The sequence below is a fragment of the Sparus aurata genome, chromosome 5 (genome assembly GCF_900880675.1).
Source record: "Sparus aurata chromosome 5, fSpaAur1.1, whole genome shotgun sequence".
In the NCBI taxonomy this organism is placed as follows: Eukaryota; Metazoa; Chordata; class Actinopteri; order Spariformes; family Sparidae; genus Sparus; species Sparus aurata.
This window is the reverse complement of record NC_044191.1, coordinates 24767610-24794059: the sequence shown is the minus strand read 5'-3', so window position 1 is coordinate 24794059 and position 26450 is coordinate 24767610. Positions and strand designations below refer to the sequence as shown.

Below are 26450 nucleotides of genomic sequence, written 5' to 3'. Positions count from 1 at the left end.
TTTTTGACCCTTGAAGAATTTTACTTTCTCCTTGGACATTCCTGTGCGGCTGGGCATTACGAGTGACCGGCAGGATTTTTATTTTTTTTTTTAAACATAGAAGCAAAACACATAGTGGGAATCCAGCCTTGTTTTTATCAGGCTGCCTCGCTTCAGCTAATGCGTCATCAAATAGACAGACACAACTTCTGCAGCCGGAGCTTCGGCGAGGGATGAGGAATTTTGAGCCTAGCTGTCATGTTCCCGCTGTCTTCTTGATGTCATCTCTTTCCTCTCTCAACTTCAAATTACTGTAACTTCATTGGCGTGAATGCACTGAGATACAGTATTGCCACCACAGGTTGTGCAAGGTTTTAAAATGTCATAGTAATAGTTTAAACCCTTCACGAAGAAGACGGCAAGTTCTCTCTTGGTTGTCTTGTGTCCTTCCACGTCCCTCCTCTTTCCCCCACCTTTGCCCTCCTCATGCCCCCAAAATTCAAATACCCCACCCAAAACACAAACTTGCCCCCAAATACCTACACACACACACACACACACACACCAAACACACACACACAGACTCATGCACCCTTTCCCCCCGCTCAACATTTTAATGTGAGTTTAGTGAACAAACAGCAAAGGCCACTTCAGCCTGCTCTCCACAGCTGAAGAAGGGAAGGAGGTTGCTGTGTCTGTTTGTGTGTGTGCGTGTCGTCAGTGTTTGCGTGCACTTGTGTGTTTTGTGAGGGAGAATGCGGTGGGGAAGAGCGCTCCGAAGGGGGCAAGGGGTATGTGGAAGTGGGGAAAAAAGGGGGTGTTTGTATCTGAATGGGGGTTGCCAGGGCTTTGCTGAATGTAGTTTTCCAGCAGCTTGTTGAGATCCCCAGGGAGAGGAGAGTGGAGCAGTGTGAGAATGGTGTGTGTCAGTGTAATAGAGGTAAAAGCGAGAGAGAGAGAGCGAGTAAGAGAAAGGGATTTATGATATGGATAGTTTGGCAGGGGGACAACAGACGATGAGTTGCAACGGCAGGAACGCTAACAAGAGTCTCCGACCCCGGCTGTGGGATCTAATTGGGGAACGGAAAAACGGATTAAACCTCATACAGACCCCACAAAGGCAGCATTAATGTTCACTACAACAGTGCCAACACCCTCATTCGCACACTCACACACACACACACACACACACACACACACCCTCTTTCTATAGTCTCAATGTACCCCTGTTTCCCTTCTCTGCCCACAAAAATCCTCTCACCCCCCCATTTCTTTATCACATTCCTTCGTTTATGTGCATTTATAAACCCGTGCTTGGCCTCTCTCCAGAGTGCCGTTGTCTAAGTTGTCTCTTAAACACCTTTCACCATCCCATTCTCTCACTTTTACCACCTCCAGCAGAACCAAGTGCTTGTGTCCTCAAATGGAGCACTGTACGCCTGCGAGTTGGCAAGAGGAGGAAAAAGGGGAGAAAAAAAAAAAAACAGCGTGTAAGAAGAAAACAGCAGCGGCTCTCACTGCTGTCTCCATGGTGAGGCTGCTGACCTGGCAGTCTACCCCCCCTCCCTACCCACCCACGCTCCAAACCCCTTTTCCCCCCTTCAGCTTGGCTTTGACATGCTAAAATATGGAGACGGAGAGAAAGAAGGACTCTCTTCAGACGTGGCATCCAGGCATATTTTGGTTGAATGGTTTGCACTTGGAGTGTGCAGCTCGGTAGACATCTCTGAGACAATCATGAACTCACAGGGTTAATGATTTCTCCCAGCTCACCTCCACTAAGCTGTCTGCCCTCGTGTTTGTCTTCGCTGTAGGTTCTGAAGTCACTCCTATGTTTGACTTTGTCTCTGTCTGTTTCTCTCCCTCCTTCAGTCACTCTTTCCGGCCGTCAGTACACTCCTCCCCCTGCTCCTGTCAGCATGTGTTGATCTCTCTCCCTCTGTGCTGTGTGTGGTAGATGAGTGACTGAGGGGGAACAGAGGAAGACTTGGAGACCCACAGGTTGGCAAGGGAATTGAGAAAAGTAGTCAAAAAGACAGGGAAAGTTGTAGATACGGTGGAAGCTCAAGAAAAAGGAGCAGAGAGTGAAGACAGGGTTCGGTCCCGGCTCTGTCGGACAGTTGGTGTAGAGTTGTGGAGGGGGAAGGGGTGGATTTTAGGGGGAGGGGTGTTCAGGGGAGACAGAGGGGAACATGCTGGCTCGCTCCTGAAGTGTCAAGAGTGTCTACAGCGGGGCTCTGGAGAAAGACGAGTGAACGCTGTGGCTATGGTCAGTTCGGCTGTTGTGAAATGGATTTAAACTAAAGCGCTGATCATTTATTTATCAAACGCCTTGAGGCGTTTGGATGAAGAATTCCTTGAAGACTTCAAATCATGGATTCTGACTCTGACTCTCCTTTCAACTACTCATGGCCCTCGTTTCCAAAGATGAGGATGCGCAGGAAGACGGGCAAAAAAGGTAACACTGAGTGGTGCTCTGATTGATAAATGTGAGAATCTTACATTATAAATGCATAAAATAATTGTTTTTCCATCCTGTCACACTGACAGTTATATCTTACTTGTATGCGTAGCCATTCAAGTCAACAATGTCACTTTATATTGCATAGATTTTCTTAAAATACATACAAATTGTTACTGAGCTGCTGTGCCATTAGATGGCTAACTTGTTCACACACACAGTCTTTCCCAGTTCCATCTCTTTTCTTATAGCTACATCAGTGTCACAGATGGTGAACTGCCCTCCTGGCAGACACGTCTCACTGCTCACTGTGGAACAATACAGTTAAAGTTAGACGGTTGCCACTACATACGCTTATTCACAGGACTCCTCTGCAGCAATGTCATTCAGAGTGCGATAACCTCATGTTTGCCAGTGATGTAACCTGATATCTGACAGTATGTTGGGGAATGTCAAATGTCTACTCGAGGCTGATTGAGTGGTTTGGGGCTTTTGACATCCTCGGCCCACACTGTTGTTTGCATGAATGACCCCCGCTGAGGAGTCCCGGCTTCATGTGATGTACAGGGTCAATGAACTTATTTATCACTGCTCAGGCACCTGCACTTGATCGCCATGATCAGTTCTTTATGTGTCACTGAAGTGTTCACAGAGCTCAGTGTTTGCTGCAGTTAATTGTCACTCTCTGAAAACCAAAATCTGGTTAATCCTGGTGCTTAAACTTGGCAAACAAGTTTGTTGCTACATCATTAGTCATGGGAGAGCTGAGGAGAAAGCTTAAAATAGTGCAAAATTCAACCAGAATGGTTTAACAGTTCATTGCCTGTGTGCAAGTGACTGTGTGTGTTTTTGAGGAGGAAAAAGAGAGAGAGGGAGACAGAGGAAGATCAAGTTACTGCCATGTCTGTGTCATGGCTCAACTCCAGTGCTCTTTTCCTCATCTTTCACCATAAACTCTGCAAGATTATCCATGTTATTGCTTCTTAATTGTGATTGACGTCTGCAAATTTTATCCACACTGGCCTGTCTGTGCTGTTGGCCGGCAGAGCAGAAATAGCATCGCTATATAAACTTTTTTCAACCATCCATATTCTCTCCAGGTGGATTTAGACATTTTCAGAAGTCAAACAGCCATGGTGTAACAATGCACCTGCAAAGTGAAATGTGATTTCAGGTGTGCACGGCCACAAGTTTATTTCTTCACTCTGAGGACTGATCGCTGCTCACTCTGGGTTTACCTCCTCCTGGATCTCTCAGGCCCGGGTGACGCACTCGAATGTAAACACAGAAAGAACGGACAGTGTGATGCTTGGACCAGGATGTTTGACTGCAGGTGTCATAACTCAGAGTTGGTTTGTGGATTTTGGTGGACAATTGTTTTAATGATTTAAACGGCCCTCCACGAGCACTGAAGTCGAACAATTACCTCTCCTTATTGGGAGGTAATAACACCTTCTATTGTGATTCTTTCAGACTCAGCTTGTTGTTTCATTCTGCGACCAATTTCTCCCAGCTCTCTCTATGGTGACAGCTGTTTAGTGTGGAGCTTAAAAAGAGACTTACGTCATTGAAAAGGGAGAGCATGGATAAATAATCCATTAATACTCATAATAAACAAGCCGAGGTGTTTACATGATCAACAATTATGATGCTCTGTTTACCTTGAACTTTTTGTTTTTGCCATTTTTATCACACCAGCAGTTTCCAGAGAGAGAAAACCTTGAGAAAGGGCCCTTGTGAACCACCACCACCACCACCCCTCCTCCTCCATCCTGCCTTCCTCGATCTCTCTCTCCCAGGGGTGTGCATGGGGTTGAAGGGTCACTCTCTGCATTTAACTGCCCTGGTCTGGAAACCTGGCAGTGACTGCGGTCTTTGTCTGGCTCTCTGTAAAGCTCGAGCTGTCTCTTTTTCCTCAGGCACTGCTACTGTATAGGGTTGGCTCTCGCTCAGGGACACGCTCTGAATATCACATCACATCCAAATATACCTTCTCTGAGCAGAAATCCTATACAAATAGCCCCACGCACTGCTCCATGTTCCTTAAAAACCATCTTTGAAATGGCAACCTGCGGACAGCGCTCTCTGCCTCAGCGAAAGAACGACAGCTTCTCCGGCAGTGAGATTGATTTTGTGCAGCTCTAACTTGTTAGTAATATGAACTCCCTGCTTCTCTGTTATTCCCCCAGTTAACTAATGTTAAACACAGATCGCAGCCCCTGACAGTAATGTTCACTGAGGCAGCGTTTATGGGTCAGAGGTGTGTGAATGATCGGGCCCGTGGCAGCCAGCTGTGGTTTTGGACCCGGCCCAGAACCTTAACTATTAGTCCTGTCCGTCAAGCTCCTTAAGTGGGCTCATATGAAACAGTATCTGCTTTCAAACAGTGGTTTGACCCTCATCCAAGATCTGACCCCCTTTTCTGGATTTTATGTTGGACTCTAATCCTGCGACACAGAGTAGAATGTCTAACATGATTTTGTGCAGCTATTATGGATCTGTGTACAGTGTTTTGCTTTCATGTGGAACTAAGAGGATGCAGACTTTCTTTTGAACAGCACAAGAACAGGTTGTAATGTTGATATGTTTTTCCAGAATTCAGGCAGTAGTCAGTCGCAGTACTTTTAAGTTCAGGGAGATATGATGCTCTTTGCATCCTGCAGTGGTTCAGCTTCACGTTTGTGATGGAACAGGGATCATCTGGTGTCCTCATCAGTGTCTCCCTGTTGCCTCTCAGATTTATTGGACTCACCGCCTACAGGAAGCACAGCCAATTGTTGGTCTGATTTATTCTCTGCTACAAATGCTGGACTTCTCTCCTCCTACACTGTGGTGCTGGCAGCTTGGCAACGATGTATAAACTGTGGATGAGTTTTTTAAGAGGACTGTTGAGTCTTGGTTTAATATCTGCTTGAGGAGTTTAGTTGAAAGCAGCAGTGCCAAAGACATGTTTATGCACGGCTGGCATTGTTGGCCAGTGGAAGGTGAGACTGTCATTAGGGACATAATAATATAACTGAGCTAATGAGGCTGCCTCTTCTGGTTAGTGTGATGAGTACTGCACTGTTCTTACGGTATGCTGATGTGGTGAGTTTTTTTTTTCCAGTGAATGCTATGCAGATTGTGAAACCCCCTTTCCATTGCTGCACTTCAAATGCACACTGCATGCTGTCATACCTGTTAGCAGCTGACTTTAACCGTCAGCTGTGTCTGTGTGCTTCCACTGAAGCACTAAGGGGGGGCTTTTATTTCTGACTGCTCATGAGTTGTTGTGTGATGAGTCCCTTGAAGTTTGTAGTTGAGTTTGAAAGCCCACAGTGAGTCAAAGAGAAAGGGATCACATCTTTCTGTTTAGCAATAGTACAGCAAGAAATTCATCATTGAAGAGATGGAGACACATTTCAAACCATCAATAAATCAATCAAGTAAAATAACAATAGCCCCATTTAAAATAATTGAATGATAAATTAAATACAGTTATCTTGTCTTATTCTAGTAAGGTGCTGTATTTTGTTCCAGGAGTAAGGGGGAATAGAATTAAAAGCAGTCTTTACAAATTCAGACCTGATTTGTGGAACATAAAGCAAGTCTGATGAAAAAAAAGATTCTGGTGGATGATATGGTAGTTTTTCCCGTGAGGGCTTTTTGAGATAGAGAGACACCAGTGAGTATCACGTCTTCCTTTGATGGAAGCCACCTGTAATTTATCCACTGATGGTGGACTAATAGCAGGTAAACATTCATAAGAGTGAATGAGTCAGTTGTCCAGAATCCTGTCTCATGTCAGTGATTTAGACAGCATTCAAAATCAGCCTTTTAAAAATAACTACACAGGCCATACAGTGAGTGTGTTGCTGAGTAGTCAGATAGAAAACTCATACAATATTTTGTATTTTAACACACAATGTGAACTACTGTACATCTGGAACTTTACATGAATGAACTGCACCTAAGCTTTTCTATGTTAAAAAGTCAAGTCAAGGCAATTTATTATTATAGCTTCAAAATCACTATCGCATTGCCTCATTTGGCTTTTCAGTCTGTACGGTGAATCATCATCCTCTGTCCGTAGTAAAGTAGCGTAAACTCCCCAGAGGAAGAAGAAACCTCCCTCCCTCGCCCTCTTTCTGTCCTGGGAGCAGAGGGCTCCCTCTTCCAGGACGAACGAATGTGCAATAGATGTATGCATAGAACAGAACAACAAAATCACAGAGTTTACACATTTGATTACAACATATCTGATACAAGTAGATTATATAAACATATATGAAGAATGGGCTTCACAATTGGACTTGCGTTCACACAACCAATGGAGAGGGAGCTACTATGAAAGGCACTGGCCTGTTGATCAGGAGCAACTAAGGGTTCAGTGTCTTGCCCAAGGATGCTCTGACATGTTGAGTGGGAAATTAACAGTCAACCTAGAGATTAGTGGAAGACCTGCTCTGCCTCCTGAGCCACAACTGCCTGAACACAACCATGTGAATTACAGGCCTGACCTCGAAAACAGCACAAAACAATCTCGCCTCAAGGGTCATTAGATTTGTGTTCTGTTTTGGAGCTTTCAATCACATCGCATTGACAGAGGTTGTCATGACATCTTTGAGCTTCTATTTTCCATTTTTACTGAGCATATTAAAAAGCTTTTTTGTCCATGTTGGCTTTACAATTTAGTTCATTTTCGACCTTGAGAGAATCAAACCTGCTGACAATTCCAAGCTCATATTCAGTACTACTCTTTTATTCAGGACTGTGCATCATGAGCATTCAATTTAAAAGACTATGTACATCACATGTACCTAAGGATATACAAGATATAGTGCACAGACTTGCAATGTATACTGTATGAGCACCAAAAACTGCTTATACTGTGTTTATTTAAATGTTTTTTATGCCTAACATCTACAATGACATTTACATATTCCTGAGTTGGACATGTAGTATAAAAGTGTATATTTGTCTATTTGTTTAATTTTGTATATTTCAGTAAATTTTGCAGGTAAGCCCAACAAAATATGATAAAGGGCCTCCTCAAAGGTTTGTTGTAAGGAGTGCTTTGGCTGGTAGCTCATATGTGTAGGTTGTTTCTTACCTGGAATACTTTCTCAGAAGTTGTGTTGTGGAGCGGCTGTGTTTTGTGCAGAGGGTGCTGTGTGTGTGTGTGTGTGTGTGTGTTTTGAGAGCAGGACTGTTTTCCCCTGTTAAACAGCAGAAAGCCAGGCTGCTGCTCACAGTGACTCTACTGTGTCCAAAGGGTTCCTCTCAATGCTACTGTGTGCTCACTGGGAGTTATTTCCACTAACCCACCGTATCAACGGCAGGGCGGGGAAGAAAACATGGCTACAGATGCCCACTCACACACCCATTCACGTGTGTGTGCAAAGAGCCAGACAGACACATACACACTCGCACAGAGACCGAACAATGACATGCAACTGCCCAGGATGTCTATGTCACTTCCCGTGTTTGTGAGAAGTTATTTGGTGTTGCTGTGGAAACCAAATGTAATATTGAAAAATCCCCTCTCTCTCTCGCTCTCTCTCGCTCTCTCTCTCTCTCTCGCTCTCTCTCACTCTCTGTGGCTCCCCCCTCCTCGCTGTAGAGAAAAACCAGCCCATAAGGGAGAACCAGGCCTCGTCCCCGACTCTGGCAGCAGCTGCCAGATTGTCAGCGATGATACATGGCAAAGACCGAGTGTACGCCAACACCATGCTGGTTGACCAGGTGAGTCTTTTGTTCTATTCAGTCTAGGTAAAAGTATACAATGTGTATAGTTATATACGTCAGCTGTGTGTTTCGTAACGTTCAAATTTCGGCTCATATGATGTAAAATGTTCCGTTCCAGGAGCCACAAACCAGCCTGTGAAATGGTTCCTTCACTTTCTCGCTTTTCTGTTCAAGGTTGATGACGCTGACATTAAATACCGCTCTCCAGGGGAGGAGGAGGAGGCCAGCCCTATGCCCCATGTTGGCAGCCCACGCTGGCACCCCCTCTCCATGAACCCCCCTGACTCGAAAAACTGCTCCCAGAACCGGCACCCATCCTCACCACGTATCGGCGAGAGGGGAATCCAAGGCTCCGGCCTGGAGAATCACAGGGAGCCTTCCCCTCGTGTCTCTCCCTCTCACTTTGCTTCCTCCCCGGCTATCCCTTCCTCCCCACTGGCTTCCCCCTTCCGCTTGCTCGAGGGAGCACTGAGGCGCCTGCCAGTTTCTCCTGCTTTGAATCGCAGAGGATGCAGCTTGACAGAGACGAGCCGGGGCCTGAGGTAGGACTCTATTGCTGTTCATTACTGAATAAGGGACAACAAATACACTCACTATTTATAAAGCTCTCAATGTAGCTCACAACTGGCTGAGTGTTTTTATTCAAGTGAGAGAATAAAACACAAATTATAGTGGACTCATGCATAAACTTGTTATGCACTCTTGTTAACAAGAACCAAAAACATTCCAGTGACTGACCCAGACTAAGACAACCAAGCATCATCTGTGTGGAATTTCGGCAACAGCATTTCGTGACGTTTTGCGCTACGATTGTAGTCGGCGAAGGTGCGGAAAGTGACAGGAAGCCTGGACACAATTGAGCTGTTTGTGTGTTGAAGTTGCTGAACATTCCTTCCAGTTTCCTCAGTGCTGTAGGATCTCCTCTGTGAGCAATGAAGCCGGCAAAATGCTGCACAGTTTAATGTCTGAGTGTAGCCTGGACTTGGCCTTGATGACAGCCCACTGTGATTTTAAGGTCATTCAAGTTCATCTCCACTTATCTGTGCAACATAATGGAAGTCATCACAGACACAGAGTCAGCATGTTATCAAGTAGTATGCCTAAGTTTTAAAGGTTTTAAATCTGCCGAATCACAATCATACTTGCAGACTACTTTACATTTTTTTTTAATCCTGCATCGGCATTTGTGCTTGTGTGTGTGTGTGTGTGTGTGTGTGTGTGTGTGAACAGTCCTAGTCTGGAGTGTGACAGCGGAGAAGACGACATACTGGGACATTCGTACCCCTGCTCATCTTTAAGGCAGCAGGCCATCCTGCGAACCAGCTCGGCAGAGGAGAGGGACTCTTTCGATGCGTCACCAGACTTTAACCGCACACACTCTGACAGCACACACCAGTCTACCAAGGTACACCGTCACTAAAGGTGTTGTGTCCTGAGACAGTAGACACTTCTTTACACTAATCAATTAGTTAAAACACTGTATTTATGACCATGCAGCCCTCTAGAAGAGAGATTTTACAACTTTTGGATTATTCCTACTGATTGTCTGTTTCTTTAAACAGACACATTTTGACCTTTTATTTTAAGTTGACAGTTGAGCAGGTCACTGCTGTCTTCAGTTTCCAATGTGACATGATGTGCTGAACGGACCTGCTGTGTCATTCTTTCATTCAGTTATCGTTTAAAACATTTTTGGCAGGAGATTTTAATGTAAGAACACATCACATGCACGATAAAACGCTAAAACGGATCATAACATGACACAATGGCAGCCAGTTATGGGCTGATAAGCCCAGACTGTCAACAGATAATTAATGTGAACAAAAGTCATTTATATGAAGAGAGTGTCCTGCCTGATCCGTTCCTTCTGATTTGCTTTCTTATACAGAACCCAGAGGAGGCCGAGGTCCGCCTACGCTCCTACTCCTACTCCTCCCCCAAGGCAAAGCCGTCACGGCCGCTGCTAAACCGAGACGCAACCGTCGGCGACCTGGCAGAAGGTGAGTGACCTGTGACCCCTTTTGCCTCTGTGACCTCTCTGTTCTCAGGAGCCAGCTGAACGGACACATGTTCCTCTAAGAGGGGGCAGACCAGACAGGTGTCATAAATCAACTGAACCTCTTTATAAGTGTATATGTGTTTAGTGTCAGCTCTGCTTTGATAAGGCTCCACTGCTCATGCGAGTGTGCAGCATTAAGGCCATGCTTTGTCCCATGTAGATGGTGCATTCAGCGGCGGCAGTCGTTCTCTACTCCAAGCTTTATCTCTCTCTAAATCCCTCTCTCGTCTCAACCAAGTTAGTAAGTACAAGAGCAACATCGAAAAACAGCAACTTATACCCTGCTGGTTGGCCTGTGGGTAAATAACAGCGTGTCTTTTCACTCTTTTTTCTGGTGAGCTCTGGGATAAACTGGTGGTTATCACGACTGAAAGGCATATCTTGTGTATTTAAATTTTTCTTGATCTGGTGTAATTTGAAAGTATTTTTATCCATGATGGAAAATCTGCAGTGAAACTATTGAATATGATTCTCCCAGATATTTTTATCACACAGTTGTGCAAAACAATGATGTTTCTCATTGTGGCCCAAATTGTGCAGCTCTGTGTCTGTGGTGAGATTATGTTTTTGGTGGTGAGTGCAGCACGCATGATGTGAAATGCACAAACCACTGTCTCAGAGAAGAACATTATTATTTTGACATGCTGGGAGATCAAGAGCAGACTTTCTCCAAAGACTTTTTGTAAAATCTTGAGTTATGAAACAATAGTCATCTAAACAATTATTCATATAATGACCGATAAGTAGCAGTCTGAATCCTTAAGAGCGTGTTTTTTTTTAATATCCTGAGGCTTTGGAAAAAATACTCTCTACGTAACTCTCATAGATCATCTGGAGGAGGACTTGTTTCTACTCTGAGGGTTCTGTTTTGTTTCGACTCGGGTACATATTTTGTTTCCCTCTTGGTTTTAATTTTCCATATTCAATGTCATCTGGTTTTTCAAGGCAAAACTCTTGTGCTTTGTTTGCTCCTTCTCTGTAGGGGTCTGCTGGATCCAGATTCTTTTCAGGGGTTCTTGTGTCTTCTAACTCAATTCTGATCAGGGATTATGGTTTTCTATCCCCTGGGCTGATTCACGTTTAATCTGTAATAATGTCTTCATTTTTATTGACATGTATTTCTGCCTTTCTCATCTGCCTGTCCTTGTTACTCTACCCTACAGAGCAGAGAGCATTCAGCCTGACTGAGACTCCCAGAGAAAAGAGGTAAAACTAATGTCATTTCATGAGCATTACACTCAACTGTGCTCACATGTTCCTCCCTTTTTTTAGGCATCAGTGTTGACCAGTATGTGTATTCCCAGTATAAAGCTTGTGGTTGGGGTCTGAGCGTGCAGGATGTGACATACTTCCTGTAGCAAGAACAGGGGCCAGAATACGCTCTGATTGCAACCTCAAAATAACCCTGAGTAAACAACAAAACTCAGGCTGTTCCGGGACTCCAGACCTCAGCAACATCAATGATATTTAATTTGCTTTGTGTACATATTGTAGTATGTGTCCTGCTTATAGATCACAGGTGTACTGAATTAACATTTGCTTGACAATCATGACATGTGACTTATTTTGCTGTCATTTCATATCTACCATCATCCATATTCATTTTACAGCTGATTTCATCCCACTGCCTCGTAAATGTATCACGTGCTAATACATTTTGCTAATAACCATGCATTGCTAACAGAGGAAACATTTCAGAATATCATAATAGGCAATTAGATTATCATGTTAAATCATTAGATTATTGCATTAGAATATTTCATATTAATACTACAACACTAGCCTGAACAAACTCACCGACCATTTCGTCCCTCACAATGTCAATATCCCTAGAATTTTGCCTCTGCCTTATAGGAGCAATTTGTAAGATACGGCCAGAATTTTTGTATAAAACATTATAAAGATTAACATTATCAAAGGTGCCCATGTAGTCTATGTAGTCAATGTGCTATGTCGCAGAGTTGTAGTTTCAGTTGTGTTTAATGAGCAAAACAAAGTCCCAAAATCTCAAGGGACAAAGTACTTCTGTTTTCCTTACTAAACTGATATATATACACATTTGTTGCTTCCCTCCCGTTCCATGCCTCTACTGTCCCCGCCTGCCATGTCTTGTCAATCCTGAAGTCAGAGCCTTGATCAGAGCCGCTGTAAATCACCTCTGTAATGTATCTCCTGCTCTCAAACTGACCTGAGTCATTCTTGGAAGCTTTGTATAGTTGATACATCGTATTAGGCCTCTGGCTCCACAGCTAACTGAGCCAGGAGATAATTCGCCAAAGGTAGCTAGCAAAGAGCAGCAGTTGTCGGTAACCCTGTGGATATGCTGCCTCCTATGTTTTTGGAACTATCTTTGAATTCTGGCCATATTCTACAAAGTATGCTTTTAAGCAATTGGCTACTACATTATATATTTTACCTAAACAACATCTATGTGACTATCCACATGTAAAACCTGTAGTCATCCTCCATTTCCATACACACTTACTGAGTCAGGAAATGGTTTGTAGACTCTAATCTTAGGTGATGTTGATGTCTCCTGATGAGCCCAAACACACAAACCTGGTCTGAGGTGTGTATTATCCATGCAGGGTTTTGGGTTTCCGTAAGCGGGCCCAGTCAGCAGAGGAGGAGAGCAGCGCATCACTCCAACATCTCACCCTCACAGAGTTCCTCAAAGAGTATGTTTTTCACCAAAATGGCCTCACAGCCATGCATGTGTGGCTTAACTCATTCTAACCCCTGTTGTGAAACCACTCCCCAACTCATCCATTAACCACATGGATTCTCTGCAGCTGTATGTGGTCATGTATGAACTTTCAGCAGCAGATTATGTTAACACTTCTGGACATAGTATAGGTTTCATGTGACATTGCATGTTTCTCTTCTGTATGTTTTGTCACTGTTGACCAAGAATGTTTAGTGTAACAAGCATAAGTTGCTGTCAATAGTTGACACGTTATTAATTGCATCTTGACAAGGTCACACTATAAATAGAACCCACTAGAGTCCATAATGACTTCCAAGCATGCCAAGCATGTTGTTAAGAGTAATAGTCTGTAGACTGGGGGTCCTGGAAGACTGTCTGGACATTCTTTCTTTCCAGCATGACACCAATCCAGCTCCTCTTGAATGTTAAAAGTAGTAAAGTAAAATTTAGTTTTATCAAGAGTGTGCATGTTGGGCCTGAATGCTACAGTCTTCCACTGACCAAAGTAAAAGGAGAAGCTGTGATGATTGTTGACTAAAATATTCACACCTAAACAGGATCGAGGATGAGGAGTGGGACAAATACATAATCCCGTCTAAGGTCGAGTCTGAGAAGTACAAAGTAAGCCGGACCTTCAGCTTCCTCAAGAGCAGGATGTCGAGCACTCGTAACAAGACCAAGGTGAGGCAACACAGTGGAAAATATGATTCCTGCTGGCTAATGTTTCCCCTGCATGCTTGAATCCCTTAAGTTGAACTTTATATAAGAAATCCAGAGCTAAAAGGCCTCCCGGAGTAGCGCAGTAAAAGGTTTACCACCTTTCAGACAGGCCAGGTCAGGATTCCTGTGCTGGGGAGCCATTGTCTATGCACACTGCCTTTATTTGGCCAGGGAAAAAAATCCCCTCTCTTATGGCCTTAGCAACGGGACACAGTGAAAATATCCTCTTACATAATGCGTAGACCCCCCTCCACTCAGCGTGAGGACCCAAAACACATTCCATAGTATATTTTTGATTTCATAAACACGTGCGCGTCTGTTCAAGTACATGTTTCCATGTATGCACAGACAAGCGATGCACATGAACAGTCAAAAAACAAACACGCACTCTTAGACTTCCTTGTTAAGTTTGATGAGAAAATAAACACTGCACTATCACACACGTACACAGAGGGATCCCCCACAACAGCAGCCAGTCTCCATGGACCTTAACAAAGTAAACAGAGAAGCTCACTCAGAGGCCTCTTTATCTCCACTAGCGGCACTTTAGCAGGTGTGTTTCAGCAAGAAGTTCTTCCTGCCTGCTGCTCAGAGTCATGTTATTTCTACTATGGTGGTTCACATGTTGTGGCATTAACTGCAGTAAACGTCAGATGAATGAGTGAGTTTAAAATATCTATGACTCATGTTGCAGGTGAAGGGGAAAGAGATGAAGGAGGGAAAGGAGAAGTCAGGAGCCGCTAACGGACACCAGTTTGTTCCCGTGTCTCCATCTGGTCCTGCTCTCTGTGTGGCCTGTGATAAGTCTGTTTCTGGGAAGGAGCTGTTGCAGTGCTCCAGTAAGTGCCGTACTGTCAGTGCTGTTGTAATTTTATGTCTGTGGTGGTAGAACTGTTTAGGGTTTTTGTAAATCTCCTTGCACGTGCTGCCATGATGTTTTGTTTAGCAGATGATGTGAAGTCAGCATGGATCACGAGGAGCAGGGCTGTTTGACAGCCATCTGGACACTGACCTCAGCGATGTGTTAATTTTGTTTACTATCAGTTAACTCATAAAAACTAACCTGTATTTCATCTGCCTTTGTCTGTAGACTGTTTCCTGAATGTCCATAAAAACTGTCGGGAGTCTGTCACAGCCTGTGGGAAGGTAATTGCCAACACCATGCAACTCATGTGAACTCAAATCCAACATGATTTCAAGTAATGGTACTTACTCTAAATTACTTTACAAACATTAAAAACAGCTGCTGGGGACAGACGATGAATGTCTCTGGCTACTTGTTGTCATGGATAACAGCCAAAGTACAAACAATACTCAGTCAGTTTGAGTTATTTGTAGGAATCAAAGACTCGCATTGAGCTTCTATTAAAATACTGCATCATTTCACAAGACAGACAATCTCTCAGGGAGACATTAAAGGTGCATTCTACCAATGTATGCATACAGGTCAGTATGCAAACAGATGAATTATGTCTTTTGAGCCTTTATTAGGTTTATTAATTTTTGAAACCAAAAACAGACTGCAGAGACTACACATTTGTAACAGAAAGGGTTGAACAAAAAGATGCCATACATGGCATTATGGAAAAGGAAGTATGTAGCATTATTTGAGCTTGATGTCTGTAACTGTGATTCCTCTCTCACTCAGTTTTGCCACCTAACAAAGGCTAAATACCAACAAAATAAATAAATCAGTTAGCTGAGACAGGTTGGGAGGAAGTGGGTACAACAGGAAGAGTAAATTCCAACACTTGGTGACAGAGGAACTCCCGTTATGTGACAAACATCACAAACTGATGATGTATAACGAGAGTATCTGAGGGGGCAGCTCTTTGATGTTCTACTCTCGGCATAAATAGCCTCCGGTATTGAATGAATTTGTTGGGTTACAATCCTAACAATCTGATATTTGAAACACAAGGATGATTTACAGCTGTTGATGTTAATATGATTATGTGTTTCCTCAGAAGCCGCAGGAAAGGAATGCGCTGCTGATGAAAAGCAAGGCCTTGTCTCTCCCACAGAGTGAGTCCGAAATTACGGCATGCCGCCCCCCTCGTACTGTCCTCCCTTAGTCTTTGATTAAGTTCTTACCTGTCCTCCCTAATTTCTCCTGTAGTAGACCCCCACTCCCTCTCTTCCCTGTTGTTCTTTCCCTGGTAGGGAAAAAAGTTAAATTTTAATCCATCTCAGCGGGGGATCTGGCCTGGACTGTGTTTATGTGTGTGTTTGTGCACAAGTACAGAGGTTGAGTGTTTCTCTTATATCTACAGGATCATTTTAGTTATTGATGTATTGAGCATTGGATGTCTGACAAAGGTGACGCAGTCAAACCCAGTTGGCTTCAGTTGCTAATTGTCGTCACAGCTGTAGGGTCAGTGTCCAGTCACATAACAAAGGATGGGAAACGCAGACCTCCTCGCAGCCCTATAATTCAGTTACAGTTACAATCAAAGATATAAACAAAGCATCTGAACACAAAACAGACAGTCAAAGTATTTATTTGTAGAACGGGAAAGCCTCCAAGGTTTGACTGACTCCTCTTCCTGCTCCTTGTCCTTGTCTCCCCTCCAGCCTCTGTGAAAGACAACTCTCCAGCCAGTTTCTCCTCTTCCGCTTCACTTCCCACCATGACCAGAGAGAAGAAAGAAACAGTCGCCCCACTCTGCAAAAGCCTCTCCATCTCTATAGACAGCAGGTAGGATGGCACTGTTACTACTGTACATAAACGAATACATCAGGGGGATGTTTGTTACATTTTTAATGTGACCATATTTAACTCTTCAGGTCAACATACTCTACTTTTAACTTTAAGCTAAATTCATTATTTGAGATTTCAGTGAGTTTTTGTGTCGGTCAATTCGACTTCAGACTCCAAACTGTGGAAACGTTTAATCTGTTTATCCATCTAGATTGTTTTGGTGTGAGTCACTGAGTTCTGGAGATATCGGCTGTTGAGATGTGTTCCCTCTCTCCAGTAAGATGGAACTTGATGGTACTCGTGCTCAAAGTCCCAATATTTGTATTTAAAAAACTCCTCTCTTTTCAGATATCTTTACCCAGTTACTCAAGATAAACCAAACAAGCTGTTGTGAGCAGTTGTAATGTTGGAACGGTTTTCTTTCCACCAAACTACACCCACTGGCTGCATCAGCTCATGAATGAAAGGCCAGATATCCAAGCTAACATTACAGCCTAGCCAAGGAGGATGCCATTATTGTTACATCCCATGCTGTCATTAGCGCAAAGCTCTTGTCCATAAGTAGATGTACAACATGTCACACCAAAACAAATCTTGATGGATAAATAGCACTATAGGGAAGAGGAAAAATATATGTTTCTGATTTTGTGGTAAAATGTCCCTTTAAGTAATTAAACCCTTCCTTCATCTTAAAAAATGTCCATGTTCAGGTCTAACGTATTGTGTTTTGCACAGACGACTGAGTGATGCAGCAGGAGCAGACAGTGAGTGCAGTGGGACAGCTTTCACGAACAGCTCATTGTCTGACGAGGGAACTCCAGTCACAGCGACTCCCCCGTCAACAGAGCCGCCGATCACTGCACAGGGTGAGAAAGACAAGCTTACATCATAATCTGTCATGCCTACACACATATGAAATTGAGAATAAGTATACAGTGGATTGTGTTTTTGTTCCTGCAGATGCTGTTGCTGCTTCTCTACTGAGCGACCTTTCAGCTGACCTGTTTGGACTTGAGGTGGAGTCCTGGAGTCTGGCGGTCGGTCCCGACTTTTGCAGGCAACACGACAGGCGCACTGTTAAACGACAGGATGTTATTTATGGTGGGACAGCTCTTCTTAACACAGTTTTTTATATTATATGCTGTGCATACTGCGTCTGTAATTGTAAAGAAGATCCCATTAATTGAGTCAAACCTCAGTGGGTGTAACCAAAGAACCACTTTTTCAGTACTCAGGCTACAGTAATAGCTTTCTAGCAGAGATGTAGACTTGAGACTTGGCTTGGACTTGATCAAAATGACTAAAAAAAGCTCTGCTAGCTGGCAGACATACTGTGCAAACTGCCAAGTTGGAATCGCACGTGGCAGATCTATTACACAAATGTCTTATTTTGGAGGAATTTGTTGAAATTAGCTACTGAAGCCATTAACAAGCCACTTTTACCTTTTGTGGTTCCACTGGGATTCAGCCAAACATTGGCTTGCCAGGGTAACATCATTGTTCACAGAAGTTTATTTCAATCAGTGACATCATTTCCACCATCTGCACCTGTAAACATGCGCTTTTATTTCAGTGCCCCTAATCCACTCTCAATACCCCAATATAGAGCTGATGCAGACAGAGCTGCACCACATACAAACCCTGACTGTCATGTCAGAGGTCTTCAGGAGAGGCATGCTTGAGGAGCTGCAGCTCAACTGGGACAGTGTGGCCCGGATCTTCCCCTGCTTGGACCCCCTCCTGCTCTTTCACAGAAACCTCTTTGGAGCCCTGCAGGAACGCCGACAGGCTGCAACCCAACCTGAGAACCCCCGAAATTACCTCATCCATCAGATTGGAGATGTACTGCTTCAGCAGGTTGGTGAATGTGCACATTCATGCACATGAATACACAGAAACATGTTCAATAGTCAGTGTCTTATGGCCTCTTTCCCAGTTCTCAGATGAAAATGCAGAGAAGATGAAGCAGGTGTATGGAGAGTTCTGTAGCCATCACACCGAGGCTGTCAATGTCTTCAAAGAGCTGCAGCAACAAAACAAAAAACTGCAAAACTTCGTCAAAGTAAGCTCCTGCAACCAGGAGAAACTCCTGTGCGTTTAACATAAAGGTTCTGAAATGAAATGTCTTATGATACAGGTCGTCATTGTGGTGTTTACTTCTCTGCTTACAGCAACAGAGCAATAATTCTCTGGTCAGACGGAGAGGGGTGCCAGAATTCATCCTGCTGGTCACTCAGCGCATCACCAAGTACCCAGTGCTGCTGGAGAGGATATTACAGTACACTCAGGGTATGTCAGCTTGATTGTGTCCTAAACAAAATCATGAAAATATGCAACTACTAACTCTGTTACATATTCTGTGGAACACATATTGTGTGTGTACTTTGAGTGCTTTCTGATTGGAAAACAGTGTTTCGTACAGTGCAAAGTATTATTTTAATATGTCCTCTGTGTTACCTCATTTTCCCCACAGAAGGAAGTCAGGACCACTCCGACCTGTCGAGTGCCCTGGCTCAGATCCGTGACATCATCACTGCGGTCGACCTGACTGTCAGTAAGTATGAGAAGTGTCAGGAGCTGCAGGAAGTGCTGGCTCGGCTTGAGAACAAGAGCTTTGCCAAGCTAAAGAACGACAAAGTGTTTCGGAAACAGGACCTGGATAGCAAACACAGGGATCTACGACATAAAGGATTGGTCTACTGGAAGACTGCCACGGGACGTCTAAAAGGTGTGTGAGAGGTCATCTGCACCACAAGATCCTTTGAGTTTATGAGATTTCCAACCTACATGTATTTGTTGTCTTCTTTTTGTAGACACCTTGGCTCTCCTGCTTACCGATGTTCTGGTTTTCCTACAAGAGAAAGATCAGCGCTTTGTATTTGCTGCTGTGGTAAGCTTCAACTGAAGAACACCTTGTGTCCAGCTCTCTGTTACTTTCTCTCCATCCTTTAACTCATTTTCATGGGTTATATCTGCTTTTTCAGGACCAGAAGCCTCCTGTTATCCCTCTGCAGAAGCTCATTGTGAGGGAAGTAGCCAATGAGGAGCGAGGGATGTTCCTTATCTCCGCCTCCTCAGTGGGACCAGAGATGTACGAAGTTCACACCAACACCAGAGACGAGAGGAATGCGTGGATGAGGCACATACGACAAGCTGTAGAGAGGTGTGTGTGTGTCAAGTCCACAGTGTTTGTCTGTTCTTCTATTCAAAATCTGTGTCTGGTTAACGTGTGCATGTGTGTGTGTTACTCATTATCTAACCTACTGGTCCACCTGGCAGTTGTCCTGAGGAAGAAGAAGAGGAGGAGCGGAGTGCTGAGACAGAGGAGGCCAGACGTGCGGCAGAAGTGAGAGTTCAGAAGATAACAAAGTTCCAAGGTAACTCTCAGGTTTTCACAACATTTAATCAGTTTATCGTCATCATCATCATCATCATCATCATCATCATCATCATCATTATCATCTCATGGAGCAATGAGGAAATCCTTATCTTTGTGTTTGTTTTGTGTAGAGACACTGTTGGGTCAGGACCAGCAAATCTGCAACAGTCTGGAGGAGAAGTTACAGCTCTATGCCGAGCTCACAGAGTTAACCCTCCGCTCGCCAGAACCTGTACCACATCGCCATCTGCTGGTACAACCTGACACAGACAGCGAGGCGCCACGACAGGCCTCCGCACTGCTCACAGCTGCTCTCAGAGAAGGTAAAAGAAGCTGCTGCGTGGCTACAAATGCTGTAGTCTTGCATCAGTACGGGAACATACTTATAGTCTAATGATGATTATGATTCTTGACTTATATAAAACAAACGTGAATTCACAATTCTGGCTGACTTTTTAGTCATTGCATTGAGTAGTGTTTCCACACATTACAATCCAAAGTCTTTTAGTAAGTTTACGCTTAACCTATTTGTATCCAATTACTTAAAGCCCCTGGTGCATAACCATAGCCATATGACTTTTTAGGACTGTGTTGCTGAATTGAATTTTTTCCTGTCAGTAAATCCTGGTCACGGCAGGAAAAGCACAGCAATACCTTAAAACATAAACAATGGCTGCATGCCATTAACTTTGGCAATTTTCAGGTCCCCTGCTGAAGGAGTGAGTACAAACTGTGTTAGAGCTTCCAGGGACACTTAAGTGAACTGTGCAATCATTCATTTTATTAGGTAATTGCATGAGTCTCTCATAAAGTCAACATATCTGCTATAAAAAAAAGGTCTTTTGGGACTGGATGACTTGCGCCTTTATCATTCTTATCTGTGTGTTGAGTTTAGTGACGTCCTTGCAAAGCTCAACCCAGCGCGAACTAGAATAAGAAAAAGCTGATGTGAGAGTGTGCAAGACTTTTAATCAAGTGTCAAGTCAAGTCAAGTCAACTAAAATCGGCACTGCTCCGTAACAAATAGAAATTGGACTTTTGTTTTAATTAAAAATGTATATCAATTTTATAACAAAAAAAAAAAGGATCTGGAGGAAAAACAACATACAACATATAAGTGATATGGTATACTGTAGGTTTATGTTGTTGTCATGGATAGCATTTGATAGCAAGAATTGTTTACAGAAGTATTGTTCATGAGTTTTATTATTGATATATGTCTTCTGCAGCAGAGAACCTGATCACCATCCTGCAGGCTCGAGATGCCCTCTCTGTACAAAGTCAAAGCTCTCCTGTCCGAGGACCAGAGGGCTGCAGCTACAACAGCCACGGCAGCAGCATCCAGGAGTCTCCCTCTGAACGTGAGTCACAAACATACATTTAATATCTGAAAGTCATTTTGTGACGATACTACTTCAATATTGGTGAACTGAAGTCCTCAAATATGTGCAGGCCAAGCAGTAACACTGACCTGGGCCCTCTTTCCTGTTCATGTTGCCACAGCGGATTATCTGAGCACACTCAGTATGAGCTCCACCTCTCTTGGATCAGACAGCGAGCTGACGGGGCTGGACAGTGCACTGTGGAGCTCTGCTGTCGAGCTGAGAAGAGGAGACAACAAAGGGACATTGCTAAAGGTTTGACTGCTGTACTTCCCCATGAGCAGTGTTTATAACATTTATATGTACTACTGTTCCTCTGTAGTAACACAGTTTTCTGCAGGTTGCAGAGAGCGTCCAGAGTCTGACTCAGCTTCTCTATAGTCTGCAGGTGAGCAGGTTTCACATCTGTGATTGAAGGCACAAGTGGATTTTTGGCTTTGTGAAAGGGCAGGATTCACATTATATTCATTATATTCAAGTTCAAACGAATGTTCAAAGACAATATACTGAATGGATACCGGATGGAATAGGATGCGTAGGTTGTTTTGTTACTTAAGTACATTTTATTTATTATTTATGTGATCTGAATTTTTGATTTCACAAGAATGATTATAAAGTTAAAAAATGAAATATAGATTTTAAAAAAATCTGCTCCTTTTCGGACATGAAATATTTGTTTGCTTTTTTCTGGTGGGATTTAATGATTTGCTGTATACCTGATGTTTTCAAAGCTTGTTTGTTTTTGTATTATTATTATTATTATTATTATTATTATTATTTTTATTTGTATTTTTTTTTTAAATTTATTTTATTGTCTTATTTTGTTTTTAACATGTCCGAATAAACAAATAAATAAAATAAATAAATAAAAATATACAAAATAATGATAGATATTTTGTTATGTATTATATTAGAAAACAAAACAGTCAAGTTTTCATTTAGCTGAATAGCAAATATATAATTTGTCTATAATAACTGTGTTTTAGTCCATTTAATTTCCTTTTTTAAGTTTTATGTTTACAACTTTTTAGAAATGTACATTAAAATAGATTTTTAGGGGTTTCAAAATGATTCAGATTCAATTATCAAAATAATGGCTCATCAATAGGTCCCCCCATCTCTAAATTGACAATGATTAAGTTACATTGTGTGATCAGTTGTCTCCTCCTTGTGTTGGCAGGCTGCTGTTACCCTCCAGGACAGCTGCCATGAAGTCCAGAAACTCCTTCTCCTGGAAGGAGAAAGACCGCAGCTCCGGACGCTCACTTCCCTCCAAAACAGTCTGGTATCAGTCTCATGATAATCATGTTGAAATAAATGAAATAAAGACTTAAGCTGTCTTTTTTTTAAGTAATGACAGAAAGGATTAAACCAGTTTCTGTGGTTATCCAGGAGCAGGAGAGGCAGAGGAGCATTGATAAGAAGAAAGAGGAGGTAGAAAAGAAGGGTGTGGAGAGGAAGAAAGAAGAGGTGGATGAGGTGCAGAAACTCCACGTGAAGCTGAAACAGGAGCAGCAGCGCTGGGACAAAGAGTGTCTGGCCAGAGAGAAACAACAGGTAAACCTAATGCTGATTTTCTCTCAGCTGTCTCAGTGAAATCTTGTCTTTACTAAGGCCTTACCTGTATGTCTGTTCTAGTTTCTGATATCACATCCAAATCCATCTTCTAGTTAGAAAACTTTAAAAACACCACCATTTGAAGAGGCTTTCCCCTTGACTAGATAATAAAGAGTCATACAGATTATAATTCGATTTCCATGAAATAAAAAGTGGAGGCTGTCACAGATCATCAGAAACTGTAACCTGTGAATTCACCTCTCCAAGTTATTTTTAGTATTTCCTGTCCAGTGAAGTTCAGATGGTGTTTTGTGATAAAATGTTATAACATCCTTTTCCTTTCCTTAACATGGGTGGGACTTTCTGCTTGTACATAATCTGGTTTCTTGTAATTGCAAAATACTCTACATAAAACTGTGAACTGTTTCAAATCTAATACTCTGTAAAACAAACTGTTCAAAGTCACCGCAATCGTACTGTAGAAACTAGAAATCATAAGGCACACAGCAAACAACCTCCAGACTGTCACACATACCCAAAACTACAGTAACAACTACAGCTGCACCCGATCTCTGAAGAGATAATAAGTGGTTGCACTCTGATGTACATCTTCCATACCTGTTTCTAGAGTGAGCAGGAGAACATGCTGGAGCAGCGAGAGCAGCAGTGCCTCCTGGAGGCCGAGCGACTACGCTGCGAGCGCGAGGAGCTGGAGGCTCAGCTGCTGGAATATCAGCAAAATCTGGAGCGACTGAGGGAGGGCCAGAGGAGTGTGGAGAGGGAGAAGGAGAAGATTGAAGCCCAGCAGAGGCTACTGCAGAGCTGGAGGCACAACCGCCAGAGCAGCCTGCCTGTTACGATACCACTGGATGGATACAAGGTAAGAAAAGGAAGGAGGGAGCAGAGACAGGCATGCTGAGAAGGTTAGGAGTAAGTGGTGTGAAGATGAAAATGTCCGCTCTGATGTTTTTTTGTTTTAAGTATAAATATTAGGGCCGGGACTCGATTAAAAAAATTAATCGAATTAATCAGAGGCTTTGTAATTAATTAATCGAAATTAATCGCATTTTAATCGCATATAAATATTTGACCTGAGAAGTGAGAAGCAATTTTTTTCATATGGATTTTAGTATACCATTGAATAATGACTGAATACAGAAGCTTAAGCAACAAAACATTGTTTATTTATTTTTTCAAGACCAACAGACCAGTGCAATTTTTGCCATAAAGTGTAGCAATAGCTTATTTAGGAATACATTTCAGAGATTCAGGTAGCCTATAGGTAGGTAGACCTTCTGTAAACTATAACACTTATAACACTGTTTTTTAAGTAAAACACAATACTTTCAAGTACATTCAGAACATTGGAAACCCTGACTATTAGAAAACATCTATCTTCAGAGGCCATAACAGACTTTACCAACAGCTGATCTAAACAAATCAATTTCAGTCCAACTCTCTGTAGATAACCTTGGCCAAAACAATAAACAGTTCAACATAAAGTGCCAGTTGCAACAACAACATAATAAATAGTTGCTTAGCATTTAGGTGATATCTGAGTCTGGCTATGCTGCGGTGATACGCGAACTCCTTCTTGCATAATTTGCACACAACCGTGCTCTTATCTACGCTGCCATCCGTCCGCTTTTTAAAACAAAATTTCCCATCCACGGGGCCAACCAGAGCGGTCTCATCTGCTTCTTCGTTCATTGTTGTTGTCTGAAGTCATGAACGCTATGCATGAACGTTAGCTGGTGCTCCAGTATAATCGGTACCCCTGAAACTCATCCAGTGAGAAACGTTCCGCGGTGCAAAAATGAGTGCGATTAAAATGCGTAAATTTTTTTAACGCGTTATTTTTTGTGTAATTAATTAATCGTAATTAACGCGTTAAAGTACCGGCCCTAATAAATATATATATATAAGACAGGAAACAGGTTAAGAGAGAGGGGGAGTGACATGCAGCAAAGGGCCCCAGGCTGGGACTCGAACCCCGGGCCACTGCAGCGAGGACAAAGCCTCTGCACATGGGATGCCCACTCTACCCACTGAGCTAAACGGCGCCCCTGCTCTGATGCTTTTTAATTATGTTTCAATCTCCCAGGTGTCCAACCACAGCCGCTCTGGCAGCCTGGATGGAAGCTGCTCAGTGTATGAGAACGAGACGGCTTTACTCGCCTCCCTCCAGCAGAACCACCTCCACCAGCCCGCCAACAACAACCAGCACCAGCTGCTCTCTGTGCCGAGGAAGAACCCAGACGGCCCTCTGCACAGCTCCAGCTACACCGCCAACCATGGCCTCAGTGCCAGCCTCTACAACAGCCTCAACACCCTGCTGAGCCAGGCTCACAGCAAACACCCTCCGGACGGTCACACATACCCAAACTACAGTAACAGCCACAGCTGCACCCAACCTCTGAATGACTCCCTCCACCCCTTCAGCAGCAGGGTCACCACACAGCCACAAAGGACCAACAACAGTAAGTTCCTCCCACAATCCCTCCCTAAGTCTCGTCCTAAACTTAGATTCAGTAGGAAGTTTCTGTAATGAGGTTTCTGAACAGCATAAAAAGACATGCAACCACATTGATCAATGACATTCAAGTTCGATCTTTTGTTTTTTTTCTGTCATTCTCTTTCTAGCAGACTTCAGTCCATCGTTGGACAGGCGACGGGCAGGTCCCTGGAGGTCAGAGGTCACAGGACTTTTTGAGGACGACTACTCCTCGTCTCCCTCCCTCACCCCCCTCCTCCCCCAGCAGGCTTACCTCTCCCTTGAAGGACAGAACGGGGAGGAGGCAGGCGAGGAGAACATCGTTTATCTCTGAAAATCGTTACCAAGAAACGATCAATGCAAGCTGCCTGACATAAAACTGGACCGACAATGATATATATCTGTTGCTTTTTATGTGTTTGTGTATGTACCTGTTGCACCCATCGTAATGTGATGGTTACACATTGAATTAAGAACTGAATGTAAGGGGAATAGTTGCAGGGCGGAAGTCTCCACAGATACAGTGTACGTGCCTTTATCGGTGTACGTGGCGGCCATGAATCATTTTTCTTCCTGTGTGATGAAACCATCGTGCCTTTTAGCAGAGAAATTCTTTATAAAACAGCTTTTATACTTGTACTCCCCGTGTTTTACTTCTACAATTTTTTTTATTTTTTTTTTTAGCAGTTGCACTTGTTCGATGGCAGAGGTGCTTTTGTGCCCCAAACACTTGGACCTAAAGTTGCAGGAAATCAGGACAGAAGTGTGTGTTGCTGTTATTTGAGCACTTAAAAGAAAATATTTGAGAAGCCAATCGAGCCCTTCCCCCAAACTATGTATAGAGTGCTACGTGATTTTAATTAATATTTATAAGGGATTGTGAGCATCTTAAAGACACAGAAATATACTGACATTATTGTATAATATTAAATATATGTATAGTTTTATGGAAAGGCTACCTATGCACACTATGTTGGAAGAGGAACTTATTTTCCTGTTATTATTTTTCTCACTTAAGTGCCAAAAAATCTTGTTATCTGATACTGTAAGTGATTTGTGTAAAGAATGTCTTCTGTTCACCTCTTCGTCTGATAATTTATTGTGTGTAAATTGCTTCATGCACTGTCGACATTAATGATATTCTGTTTGATACGTGTTCCCTTGTAACCTTGTAATCTGACCTGTGATGTGCCATATTGATATTGTGCTGTATATAAAAATTATTGTGGCGAACAGTGTTTTAGTTGTTTTTACTTTTGCAAACCATCACTTTTATCATCACAC

General features: G+C 43.0%; 1 protein-coding gene across 6 annotated transcripts in view; it reads left to right on the top strand.

Annotated features, from left to right (window-relative positions):
• LOC115581517 (rho guanine nucleotide exchange factor 28-like) overlaps positions 1-26399 on the top strand; it is a 41440-nt gene extending 15041 nt beyond the window's left edge. Inside the window, exons 1-30 of one of the 6 annotated variants that reach the window (XM_030416663.1) lie at positions 2140-2437; positions 8043-8164; positions 8342-8709; positions 9398-9572; positions 10056-10167; positions 11390-11432; positions 12815-12904; positions 13491-13614; positions 14348-14492; positions 14744-14799; positions 15621-15678; positions 16228-16351; positions 17090-17220; positions 17315-17455; positions 17961-18211; positions 18291-18416; positions 18526-18643; positions 18828-19082; positions 19168-19244; positions 19339-19517; positions 19634-19731; positions 19865-20056; positions 20963-21094; positions 21237-21370; positions 21456-21503; positions 22296-22400; positions 22508-22672; positions 23301-23552; positions 24777-25152; positions 25316-26399. In XM_030416663.1, the coding sequence (XP_030272523.1) occupies positions 2353-2437; positions 8043-8164; positions 8342-8709; positions 9398-9572; positions 10056-10167; positions 11390-11432; positions 12815-12904; positions 13491-13614; positions 14348-14492; positions 14744-14799; positions 15621-15678; positions 16228-16351; positions 17090-17220; positions 17315-17455; positions 17961-18211; positions 18291-18416; positions 18526-18643; positions 18828-19082; positions 19168-19244; positions 19339-19517; positions 19634-19731; positions 19865-20056; positions 20963-21094; positions 21237-21370; positions 21456-21503; positions 22296-22400; positions 22508-22672; positions 23301-23552; positions 24777-25152; positions 25316-25500 (4467 nt within the window). In that variant the 5' untranslated portion in view covers positions 2140-2352 and the 3' untranslated portion in view covers positions 25501-26399. Of the gene's footprint in view, positions 1-2139; positions 2438-8042; positions 8165-8341; positions 8710-9397; positions 9573-10055; positions 10168-11389; positions 11433-12814; positions 12905-13490; positions 13615-14347; positions 14493-14743; positions 14800-15620; positions 15679-16227; positions 16352-17089; positions 17221-17314; positions 17456-17960; positions 18212-18290; positions 18417-18525; positions 18644-18827; positions 19083-19167; positions 19245-19338; positions 19518-19633; positions 19732-19864; positions 20057-20962; positions 21095-21236; positions 21371-21455; positions 21504-22295; positions 22401-22507; positions 22673-23300; positions 23553-24776; positions 25153-25315 lie in introns of those variants that run through there. The other 5 variants (XM_030416660.1, XM_030416661.1, XM_030416659.1 and 2 more) reach the window with 5 other exon arrangements.
• Positions 26400-26450: the final 51 nt, after the last annotated feature.